Genomic DNA, 12,503 nt, shown 5'->3' with positions numbered 1-12,503 from the left:
TATTGTGTTAATAAATTCATATAGGCTTTGATAATAACATCAATATGGTAGATTAAATGATAGACTAAATGATCTGTCTAGATTGTAGAAGTACCAATGTCATAACCCTTATTCATTTATATAGTCGAACAATGGGGGTTTTGGTAGAAAACCTGTTAGCACTATCTATCAGTGTATCTATACATGTTTCTGTTTACCTATCACTCTGTCGTAATTGTGTATGAAAATAAGACTTTGATGAATAGTGATTGATAGTTACAAAACAGACTTTACTTGAAGTGTTTTGATATGGCAAATTGTTAATACTGTTACCCAATGGTAGAGGTGTAATGTGAGAATCATTATGGGTTAATGTTTATTTTTTAATTGCAAGCTTTGAAGATTACTGAACTAGTTCTTAGGTTCTTCCATTGGGCATGATGTATTAATCCATGATGTACTGTATATATTCTCTAAGGGATTGCTTCTTTTTATATATAGAATAAATATTGTGGGTTCTTTCATCAATATATGTTCTTCCATAGAAACATGTTTTGGTTCCATGGAAAATCCTGTGGATAAGATCAAAATGCACGGATGGAAATATTATGGTTGCCGGTTTATCTGGGGGAGCAACCTCACCCTTTCTTTGTTATCTAATTTGGCAGATTGGTGGCTACCTCCAGTTTTAACAAATGAATTAGGATACATTTTACAGTTGATGAAAAGTTTACGCTGAACTCCTGGAAAAGACTGAATCGGTGCTTATAATATTATATTAATGCCTTATTTCAGATCAAGATCCATGTAAAGTAAATCCATGCCAAGGTGGAGGGACCTGTTACACTCGCAGTGGTACAACCTTTGTCTGTACGTGTATGCCAGGTTTCAGCGGAGATCAATGTGAAATTGGTAAATAAAGAAATTTCCATCTTAATAAAAAAACAAAGTTATAAACATGTGTCCCGTGATATTGGCATGAAGGAAACCTATTGCCCCTACATGATCATATAACATGGGAATATGATCACATTAGCATGCTCTTTTGTTATGTGCGGGTCAAATAAAACTCAATCTGCCTGCACCCAACCCTAACCTGGTGCATTCCTTTATTTATATACCCATGCAGACACTTCTATTTGCAATCCACAATATATGCACAAATATTTAAATTATCTTTAAAAATTACTTTTCTTATCATATAAAGGGGATTATGCAATAAAAGGTGCAATGTTTTCTTCAGGTCTAATTAACTATAGCAACTAATCATCAGGCAGGGCATCATGTGAAGGGATAGTATTTTAATTTAGTACTGACAAAAAGCTATAAAATTATTCTTTGTAGTTGTGTATTTACCCGAAGCTCACAAATTAATTTCTGCTGTAGTCATGTAGCCCTGTACCATTGTCTTAAGAAATATTATTTACCAAAATTGTATATTTTCCCATACTAACAATGGCTGTCTACTTAATCAGATACAGATGAATGTCAGTCAAATCCTTGCCGGAATGGAGCAGCATGTGTTGATGGCATAAACTCCTTTAAGTGTATCTGTCTTCCTAGCTACACTGGATCACTTTGTGATCAAGGTAAGTCTCTAATGAATTAATCATTCCTTAAATAGTGAATATTCAGCTGCATTTAAGGTCCTGTTCCATACATACAGTGCTATCATGTTTCTGTTTAAACTGAGGGTGGAATTTGGAAAATTCGATTGTATGTTGTAAAGCCTGATTCACTTCGGGATGGTTGTAGCATTGCCCACTTCAAGGTTGGACATATGCAGATGAAACAGCAGTATATATACAACCAAATAATAAATACTGACACTCTGCATAATGAAAGATAATATCATTTTTCAACAAACATTCCAACCTACTTTAAAGGAGCACTAAACTCGGAAAATGAAATGCTACTCCAGCAGAAATACTGAAATCCATTTCTCAAAAGAGCAAACAGATTTTTTATATTCAATTTTGAAATCTGACATGGGGGTAGTCATTTTGTCAATTTCCCAGTTGCCCCCAGTCATGTGACTTGTGCCTGTACTTTAGGAGAGAAATGCTTTCTGGCAGGCTGCTGTTTTTCCTTCTCAATGTAACTGAATGTGTCTCAGTGGGACATGGGATTTTACTATTGAGTGTTGTTCTTAGATCTACCAGGCAGCTATCTTGTGTTAGGGAGCTGTTATCTGGTTACCTTCCCATTGTTCTTTTGTTTGGCTGCTGGGGGGGGAGGGGGTTGATATCACTCCAACTTGCAGCACAGCAGTAAAGAGTGATCCAAGTTTATCAGCACAAGTCACATGACTTGGGGCAGCTGGGAAATTGACAATATGTCTAGCCCCATGTCAGATTTCAAAATTGAATATAAAAAAATCTGTTTGCTCTTTTGAGAAATGGATTTCAGTGCAGAATTCTGCTGGAGCAGCACTATTAACTGATGCGCTTTTAACCCATGACAGTATCCCTTTAAGCAATTGATACAAGGCTGATTATTAAAGGGGTAGTTCACTTTTAAGGTAACTTTTAGTATGTTATAGAATGGCCAATTCTAAGCAACTTTTCAATTGGTTTTCATTTTATATCTTATTGTTTTATAGTTGTTTGCCTTTTTCTTCTAACTCTGTGCAGCTTTCAAATGGGCGTCCCTGACCCCTTTTATAAAGCAAACGTTCTGTAAGGCTAGAAATGCATTATTATTGCTAATTTTTATTACTCATCTTTATATTCAGACCTCTTCTATTCATATTCCAGTCTCTTATTCAAATCAATACATGGTTCCTAGGGCAATTCGGACTCTAGTTACCAGATTGCTTAAAATGCAAATTTAAGAGCTGCTGAATAAAAATCTGAGCAACTCAAAAACCTTAAATAATAAAAAATGAAAACCAATTACAAATTGAACTGGTTCTGTACAATCAAATTTCCCTATTCTTGTGAGACATAAATACAGATATGGGACCTGTTATCCAGAATGTTTGGGAACTAGGGTTGCCCAGATAACGGATCTTTCCCTAACTTGGATCTTGATACCTAACGTCTACTAAAAAATCATGTAAACATTAAATAAACCCAATAGGCTGGTTTTGCTTCCAATAAGGATTAATTATACAGAGTTAACCTGTACAACGGAGTCTATAACAAGGTTTACTGTCACCAGATGCTCCTCCACAGGGCTAATTGTTATTGTACCATCCCCTTCTTCCTTTGATACGTAATCAGTTTCAAATGTCTCTTTTGTAGTGATCAAATCAATTTCACTATGTTCCCTCAACAGCAAAGCCTGGAATGTAACCGTCTCAAAATGTACTGAGTCTGAAGTCCCATACACTTTGCTTGAATCTTGGGTTAAACTTGTCTCCTTCAACCTCAGACTTTATGGTTTTCATTGTATAGGAGTCTATGGAAGACGCCTTTCCGTAATTCGGAGCTTTCTGGATAACGGGTTTCTGGATAACAGATCCCAGATTGGGTTAAACTTGTCTCCTTCAACCTCAGACTTTATGGTTTTCATTGTATAGGAGTCTATGGGAGACGCCTTTCCGTAATTCGGAGCTTTCTGGATAACGGGTTTCTGGATAACAGATCCCATACCTGTATATGTATAAAGTCGCGCACTGTTAAATATCTTCACAATATCATCTTATGCTCTGACCACCTAATTCTATTCTTACCTGAAACATTTACATTATCCATTCTATTAACACACATGCACTTTGCAGAGGTGTCCAGACTTTTTGCGAAGGCCCCTTTGTTTCTATAAAACAAAGTTACATAAACATACAAGTATAGGACCTGTTTTCTGGAATGCTCTGGACCTGGCATTTTCTGGATAACGGATATTTCTGTAATTTGGATCTCCATACCATGTCTACTAGAAAATTATGTAAACATTAAATAAACCCAATAGGCTGGTTCTGCTTCCAATAAGGATTAATTCTATCTTAGTTTGGATCAAGTACAAGCTACTGTTTTATTATTACAGAGAAAAGGGAAATCATTTTTAAAAATTAGCAATATTTGATTATGGGAGATGGGCTTCCTGGATAATGGGTTTCTGGGTAACGGATCCCATACCTGTATTTTTATATAATCTTCACTCACTGTCACTAATGTAAATGACATGGTTCATCTTGAACTACATCTGCTCTGCTGCTATACTTAATTTAAAGTGGACCTGTCACCCAGACATAAAAATCTGTATAATAAAAGTCCTTAGGCATAGAGGCGGGGCAAGCAATCACTTTCACTTTCCATTCAGCACTTCCTAGATGTCACCGCTCTCCCTACATTCCCCCAGCGCTCTTAATGATTTAATTATGTAACCAGGGCATGGGGATGGACATTGGGTGCCTGTCCCCTGGTGCACAAACAAGATTCTGAGATGATACAAGGCTTGTCTTAATAACAGTGTCCACAAAATGGCTCCTTCCTGGTTGCTATAATTATGAGTTCCCAGACTGATGGAAACAAGATTCAAATAATTTATACAGTGTAATTAAAGTTCATTTTGCTTGACTAACATGATAAAATAGGATTTGTTTGGGTGACGGGTCCCCTTTAATTAAAGAAGCACTTACCCCTAAGGGTCAGGGCACACAGGCAGATTCGGGGAGATTAGTTGCCTGGCGACAATTCTCCTCTTCTTCGGGGCAACTAATCTCCCCGAACTGCCTCCCCTGCATTTCCGCAGGCTATGGTGGGATGGCACTCGGAGCAATTCGTTTTCCAAAGTCGCACAAACTTTCCTCATGAAGTTTCTCCACTTTTTTTAGCAGCTAAAATGTTTCCTTCCTTATCATCTACTAGCACCATTTATTTTTCCTTTAAATGTAGAGCTCGGCAGTGGTTTGGGAACTGAGAAAAGCAACCGTTGCCAAATTTCCATTCTGCCAGACAAAATAAAACTTTAAGAGATGTGGACGCATTTGTCTGGCGTGGGACTCATTTGTGCCGCGTCAGTGTTAGGTTCATGGGACATTAGGAACAGCCAAGCAGACTAATGATGCACCAGGTTGTACCACCGGATGGGTGTGGGCTACTTGTCAGATTAAATTTTACTACTTGTAGTTTCTTGGATACAGTATGTGTTATACCTTTAGAGATATTTGTTTCCCCTGTTAAGTAACTATCACAGGTCTTCAAGGATGTGTCTTGTAACAATATAAATATAACGCAGCAGGGGGTTTTTGTGCACATTTGTAGGAATAACAGAAATCTTTGCATTGCGACAGTCATTATGCAAAATGACAATTGCATGATTCTGTATACACATGTGCAGGATAGCATTTAATTTTATTAATAGAATGATACTGCTACCTTTCAGAGTGTAACTACTTTTATCTAATATGCAGGTATTGTAACAGCTTGATGTATTACTAGTAAATTGTTGAGCAGGCCATTATTATGTATGAGATTTAAAATACATAAAGCAAAGCTACTGCTATTGATTTGGATGGTTCCATCCTCTAAGATAGATAGATAATATTATTTTCTTTTTGTGCTGTACAAGGTAGGCAGTGAGTGTCAGAGCAATCAGAGCTGTCATGTTTCTCAGCCCTATCTCTGGCATGTTGGGTGAGATGTGTGATTGAAGCCAGATAGTCGGTTAGAAATCTGGAATCCGCTTCCAGAATTAGAATGTTCTTTTTAAAGAACTCATCAGCCATTGTTCCAAGCCTTCCACACACCCATAGGTCAGTGCACACAGGCAGATTCGGGGAGATTAGTCGCCCCTGCGTCAAATCTCCTCTTCTTCGTGCGATTTGGACGAGATTCGTTTTCTGAAGTTGTCCGAAATTGCCTGACAAGGACTTTGGAAAACAAATCGCTTTGAGTGCCATCCCGCCGACGGGAAGGCAGAGGAGGCAGTTCGGGGGGAATTAGTTGCCCCGAAGAAGAGGAGATTTGTCGTCGGGCGACTAATATCTCCGAATCTGCCTGTGTGCCGTGACCCTATAAACACATCATGATCAGCAGCCAGCTACCTTGCTCAATGTTACTGTTATATACACGATACTACAAATTACTGCAAACCTACATATTCCAGCCCCTTTGTTTGATCACATATCATTTAGCGGATACATTTTCGCTCCTGTGACTCCTCCTACTAATATGATAAAGGGAATAAAGTCATGTATTTTATTCTGTCTGTTTCAGACACTGAAGTCTGTGACTATGGCTGGCACAAATTCCAAGGTCACTGTTACAAATATTTCGCCCATCGGCGCACCTGGGACGCAGCTGAGCGAGAGTGCCGGGTACAAGGAGGTCACCTGACAAGTATTATGTCCAATGACGAGCAGACTTTTGTCAACCGTAAGTCTTTTTCTGTTCTTTTTGGCATCCTTTAAAGCATGTTCTTATTACTGTAGTGGGATCATGGTTATATATGCCACTCTTTCACTAGTTTGTGCTTATATTTAAGTATATTTTTCTCCTTCTCTAAAAGGTTTAGGGCATGATTACCAGTGGATTGGGCTCAATGATAAGATGTTTGAGAATGATTTCCGATGGACTGATGGAAGCACAGCGGTAAGTCTGATGTGCTCATTAATATGTTGTCCACCACCAGTTCTAAACCAGTACAGGTATGGGATCCGGAAACCTGTTATCCATAAAGCTCCGAATTACTGAAAGGCAGTCTCCCATAGACTCCATTTTATCCAAATAATCCACATTTTTAAAAACGATTTTCTTTTTCTCTGTAATAATAAAGCAGTACCTTGTACTTGATCTCCAGCTAGATACTTCCTTGTTGGAAGCAAAACCAACCTATTGGGTTTATTTAATGTTTACATCATTTTCTAGTTGACTTAAGGTATGAAGATCCAAATTATGGAAAGATCCATTATCCGGAAAACCCCAGGTCCCGAGCATTCTGCATAACATGTCTAATACCTGTATTATAAAGGCACAACCCTGTAATAAAAAAACATGTATTATTCCGCTTGTGGCCAACAACTCTGCAGTTTGCAATTTCACAGCAATTAGGTTGCTAGGGTCCAATTTTCACTAGTAGCCAGGCAGTTTAGAATGATCATTTTTAAAAATGAATAATAACAATAGTTATGTGTGAGAGTGCTGTCAGGGTCTATGTAAATGCTGGAAAAAGCTAATAAGATTTCTGTTGTTTTTCCGATGGGGATTGCAGAACCAGGTAAGGGTTGGGGAGCAGGTTCCACTGAGCAGAGACAGATGTAAAAAGGAGGTAAATTTTCCCTTTAAAAAAAAAGAACCCATAACCATTGCAATAAAATAACTCTTTGCAAATGTTATTTAATGACGATTATTACAAAGTTGCTTAGAATTATCTTTGGTTGGGAAAAGATAATGTGTCTGTCTATCTACCAGTATTTGTGTACACAACGCATTCATTAGATAGGTACATATTTTTCTGGAGAAGTGGATTTTATGTAATAAGTCTGTAATTTGTGCAAAACAGAGACTATCCCAGCTGGAAAACCTCAAGAGTGTGCTGGCAAATAACTCTCAGTGAGATCACTTCATTTGCACTGTGGTTTCAGCCTCTCCAGGGCCAAATGCCACTTTTCCATAAACAAAGGACATGGCATATCCTGATTATTTCATTATCCTGAACTCCTACAGGGCTTTGGGTATGAGCAGACGAGTGCCAGGGTACAAGGATCTGGCAGTAGCAGCCCATTGTGCCACTTTATCTGATTGCTCGGCACAGATTAGCATTTTGTGCAAGTATTAGATCCAGGCACTCTGCCATTTTGTCAAAGTCACTTAGAAACCAAACTCTAGATATTTGGAAGAGACAGAAAGCAGAGGTTTGGAAAGGCTTCAGTTTAATGATTTGCCTAGCTACAGCTAAAGTTACTCTGCATCACTAAAAAAACAGAAGGTTTTGTCCAACACAAGAGCCATTTACCTTCAATCTCGTCCATTAAGCGTTGCAGATGATAACCTTTGTTTTGTGCTTGTCTGGATAATGTGGCACATTTTGCTCTGGACTCACTGCATGTGAAAATAGATTTAATTACTGTAACACTGATAGTTTCTCAGCTTGAACAAATATTAAAGGAAGTAGAAAAATCCTGTCTTTGTGCAGTGTCATGCCATGAAACACAATATTATCACTAGAACCACTAGGTATTCATCAAAGGAAAAAATGAGAGAAATAGAAAGTGAGAAAGAAAAAGAGGAGATATCCATTTACCCTTCATTTGCAAATATTTTATTTTCTTTCTATGGTTTTCCCAACAGTCTATGGCTATTTTTGTTGTGCCTGTTGTACAGGGCTGGGTAGGTGGGCCAACATATTCATTAGCGCTTACTGAAAAATACTAATGAGGTCAAAGAAAGCTTTGCTTGATATAATATTGTTTTATTCCTCTTTGCGTTATTTTTAACAATAATTGTCACATAGACCACTTTTTCTACAATGAGTCGCTTAATTGGTAAGTCAAACTGGTGGGATTGCAAATTTATCGCAATATTTGGCCCAACTGGGTAATCACTGGACTACCTGTAACTAAAGGTGGCCATTGACACACAGATAATATCGTACAAAACAAATTTTCAAACGATATTAGGTGTGTGTATGGTGGGAAAAGAGCCGACCAATATCGGCAGAAAACTTGGCTATGGGTCAGCTCGTCCATTGGGCTGGAGGGAAAATTTTGATTGGCTGCCTTTGTAGGCACCCAAACATCGGCCATTGTTAGTGCTGAATCGTCAGATACAGGTAGAATTCTATTGTTTCTAACTGTATATCTGACGATTCCGCTCTACACGTGTGTATTGAAACGAATGATCTTTTCAAGAAAGATCATGATTGATATGTCTATGGCCACCTTTAGTGGACCAAATATTGCAATCAGGCCACCCACATGCACAGATTGGGTTTCAGTGACGCTAGTTGGCCAGAGTCTATGGGGCAAATTCACTAAGATTCGTAGTTGCGCCAGGCTTAACTTCGCCGCACTTCGCCGCACTTCGCCACACTTCGCCAGGCGTAGTTTTGCCAGCGCTTCGCAAATTCACTAAAATCCGAAGTTGCGCTCGGGTAGCGTAAGGCTGCGAAGTTGCGCTAGCGTTGATTCGCTAAGTGAAGCGAAGTTACGCTAGCGAAGGCTAATTTGCATAGGGCGCCAAATTCAAATTTCAATGGAGGAATACGTATCAGCACTACAAATGGCTAGAAAACCTTCAAAACCTCAAATAAAATTTTTATTTTGCCCTACACATGTGCCCACTGTCTAGGTAAGTTGCCATGAGTCAGGAAATGTAGGGGGGAAGGAGGGGAGCCCCAAAAATTTTTTCGATCTTTTTCAGCCTATCACCCATAATGTAGAAAACATGCCAGCGTTTTTTGGGACTTAGAAAAATTTTTGACTTTTTTTGAAGCAATCCCTATCTACTCTATTGCGATTCGCCTGGTCTGAGGTGGCGAAGGAAGTCTAGCGTAAAAGGTAGCGTTGAGTACACTGCGCGCGTTAGTGAATTTGCGTAGTTACGTCGCTAGTGAAACTTCGCCAGGCGTAAGGGTGCGAAGTAACACTAGCGCAGTAACGAAAATGCCAAACGCTAGCGAAGTAACGCTTGTCAGTATATTCACTTGTCAGTATATTCCACTTGTAAGCAAGGAACGTCGTTGCAAAGCAAAACCTTTTTGGTTCAATAGAAGCGTTGGTGTTGAGGTGAGTAAGAAAAGACGTGCTTTTAAGGCTTTCAAGTTAGCTGGTACAGCCGAAACATTTATAAGGTACAAGGAGGCCAATAAATCATGCAATGAAGCTATAAGGCAAGCTAAAATTGCTATAGAAAAGGATATTGCAGCAAGCAGTAAAAAAAATCCAAAATTATTTTTTAAATATGTCAATAGTAAAAAAATGAAGCAGGAAGGGGTGGGACCCTTACTATCAGAGGGGGGTCAGCTGGTTGATGAAAACAAAATAAAAGCGCAGATTCTGAACTCGTATTTTTCATCTGTCTACACAAATGAAGAACCAGTAAGTGAAGGTTTCCTTCTTAACACTCCCAATTCTAGTAATACAACTAATGATGCATGGTTCACACATGAAGAAATTCAAAAGAGACTTGAACATGTTAAGATTAACAAAGGTCCAGGGCCAGATGGTATTCATCCCAGGGTAATTAGCGAGCTTAGCTCTGTGATTGCCAAACCTCTTTACTTAATTTTTCAGGATTCATTGAGATCTGGCATAGTGCCGAGAGACTGGCGAATTGCTAATGTGGTGCCTCTATTCAAAAAAGGATCCCGTTCTCAGCCTCAAAACTATAGGCCAGTTAGTCTGACGTCAGTACTAGGAAAGCTTTTCGAAGGGTTAATAAAGGATAAGATACTGGACTTCATAGCAAATCATAATACTATGAGTTTGTGCCAGCATGGTTTTATGCGTAATAGATCTTGCCAGACTAACTTAATTTCTTTTTACGATAATGTAAGTAGAGACCTCGATTCTGGGATGGCAGTGGATGTGATTTACTTAGACTTTGCTAAAGCATTTGATACAGTGCCACACAAAAGGTTACTGGTTAAATTAAGGAATGTTGGCCTGGAACATAGTATTTGTACCTGGATAGAGAACTGGCTAAAAGATAGACTACAAAGAGTGGTGGTAAATGGAACATTTTCTAATTGGACCAGTGTTGTTAGTGGAGTACCGCAGGGCTCTGTACTATGTCCCTTGCTTTTCAACTTGTTTATTAATGACCTGGAGGTGGGCATTGAAAGTACTGTTTCTATTTTTGCAGATGATACTAAATTGTGCAGAACTATAGGTTCCATGCAGGATGCTGCCACTTTGCAAAGTGATCTGTCTAAACTGGAAAACTGGGCAGCAAACTGGAAAATGAGGTTCAATGTTGATAAATGCAAGGTTATGCACTTTGGCAAAAATAATATAAATGCAAGTTATACACTAAATGGCAGTGTGTTGGGAGTTTCCTTAAATGAGAAGGATCTAGGGGTCTTTGTAGATAACACGTTGTCTAATTCTGGGCAGTGTCATTCTGTGACTACTAAAGCAAATAAAGTTCTGTCTTGCATAAAAAAGGGCATTAACTCAAGGGATGAAAACATAATTATGCCTCTTTATAGGTCCCTGGTAAGGCCTCATCTGGAGTATGCAGTTCAGTTTTGGACTCCAGTCCTTAAGAGGGATATAAATGAGCTGGAGAGAGTGCAGAGACGTGCAACTAAATTGGTTAGAGGGACGGAAGACTTAAATTATGAGGGTAGACTGTCAAGGTTGGGGTTGTTTTCGCTGGAAAAAAGGCGCTTGCGAGGGGACATGATTACACTTTACAAGTACATTAGAGGACATTATAGACAAATGGCAGGGGACCTTTTTACCCATAAAGTGGATCACCGTACCAGAGGCCACCCCTTTAGACTAGAAGAAAAGAACTTTCATTTCAAGCAACGTAGAGGGTTCTTTACAGTCAGGACAGTGAGGTTGTGGAATGCACTGCCGGGTGATGTTGTGATGGCTGATTCAGTTAATGCCTTTAAGAATGGCTTGGATGATTTTTTGGACAGACATAATATTAAAGGCTATTGTGATACTAAACTCTATAGTTAATATAGGTATGGGTATATAGAATTTTAATTAAAAGTAGGGAGGGGTGTGTGTATGGATGCTGGGTTTTCATTTGGAGGGGTTGAACTTGATGGACTTTGTCTTTTTTCAACCCAATTTAACTATGTAACTATGTAACTATGTAACGCTAGCGTTCGGCGCTTAGTGAATTTGCCCATATATGTTCTCCTTTTACCTTCTGCCTGGGCGCTTTTCTTTTCTCCTACATCTCAGTAACATACTGGAAGCTCCCCTTAATTTCTGTTGCAGAGACATTAGAATGAAAACTCTGCATATGTTGGGGCTATAAATAAAGGATGATATTCGGGACTATAGATATTAATAGGAGAGTGCTTTCTGGCAAGGAAGGATATAAAAATATATTCATATTCAAGACATACATAATTGCATGGCACAGGAGCCTTCAGTAATGCAGCTCATACAGAGTGCTCTTCCTTGTAACAGAAAGCTCTTTGTATCATGCCATTCACGTACATTATGTCAAGAACAGTGGTGGGTAACGTCAGTACTCATGACCCCCTACTGTTCATGGTTTCCAGATCTCACATTCTGAGCACAGGTGGTTGTGTCATTAGTACAGTACATCTGTCAGAGAGTCGGGAACGCTGGTTACTGCACCTGTACTCAGCCAGGGAGATTTCTCAGTCACATGCACTGCTGGGAGTCCCTACAGCCAACTGAGTGAGATACAAACAGTTACGGATATTCTGGCTTTTCATAATAATAATAATAATAATAATAATAACCTTTCATTGTCTGAGTCAATTAAAACTGCCTGCCTGGCCAGCATAGCAACATGGAAAATCACTTTATTCGAAATTCTCAACCATTTTAAGGAGAGGTGAAAGCCGATTACTGAACTTTTGCTTGAAAATAATCATAATATATTTGCACTGGGTTCTAGTAAATAGTCAAAAAAAAAAAAAAG

The 12,503-nt window shown here is 38.8% G+C and overlaps 1 protein-coding gene across 4 annotated transcripts in view; it reads left to right on the top strand.

The window, feature by feature from the left end:
• Positions 1 to 12,503, top strand: part of LOC108707243 (versican core protein) — a 91,996-nt gene that overhangs the window by 67,264 nt on the left and 12,229 nt on the right. For all 4 annotated transcript variants that reach the window (XM_041580487.1, XM_041580485.1, XM_041580486.1 and 1 more), the window contains 4 exons: positions 775 to 891; positions 1,455 to 1,568; positions 6,141 to 6,299; positions 6,433 to 6,515. In XM_041580487.1, coding sequence (XP_041436421.1) covers positions 775 to 891; positions 1,455 to 1,568; positions 6,141 to 6,299; positions 6,433 to 6,515 — 473 coding nt within the window. The remainder of the gene's footprint in view (positions 1 to 774; positions 892 to 1,454; positions 1,569 to 6,140; positions 6,300 to 6,432; positions 6,516 to 12,503) is intronic.

The sequence above is a fragment of the Xenopus laevis genome, chromosome 1S (genome assembly GCF_017654675.1).
Source record: "Xenopus laevis strain J_2021 chromosome 1S, Xenopus_laevis_v10.1, whole genome shotgun sequence".
NCBI lineage: Eukaryota > Metazoa > Chordata > Amphibia > Anura > Pipidae > Xenopus > Xenopus laevis.
The sequence above is the reverse complement of the archived record's forward strand: the minus strand, read 5'-3'. Positions and strand labels throughout refer to the sequence as shown.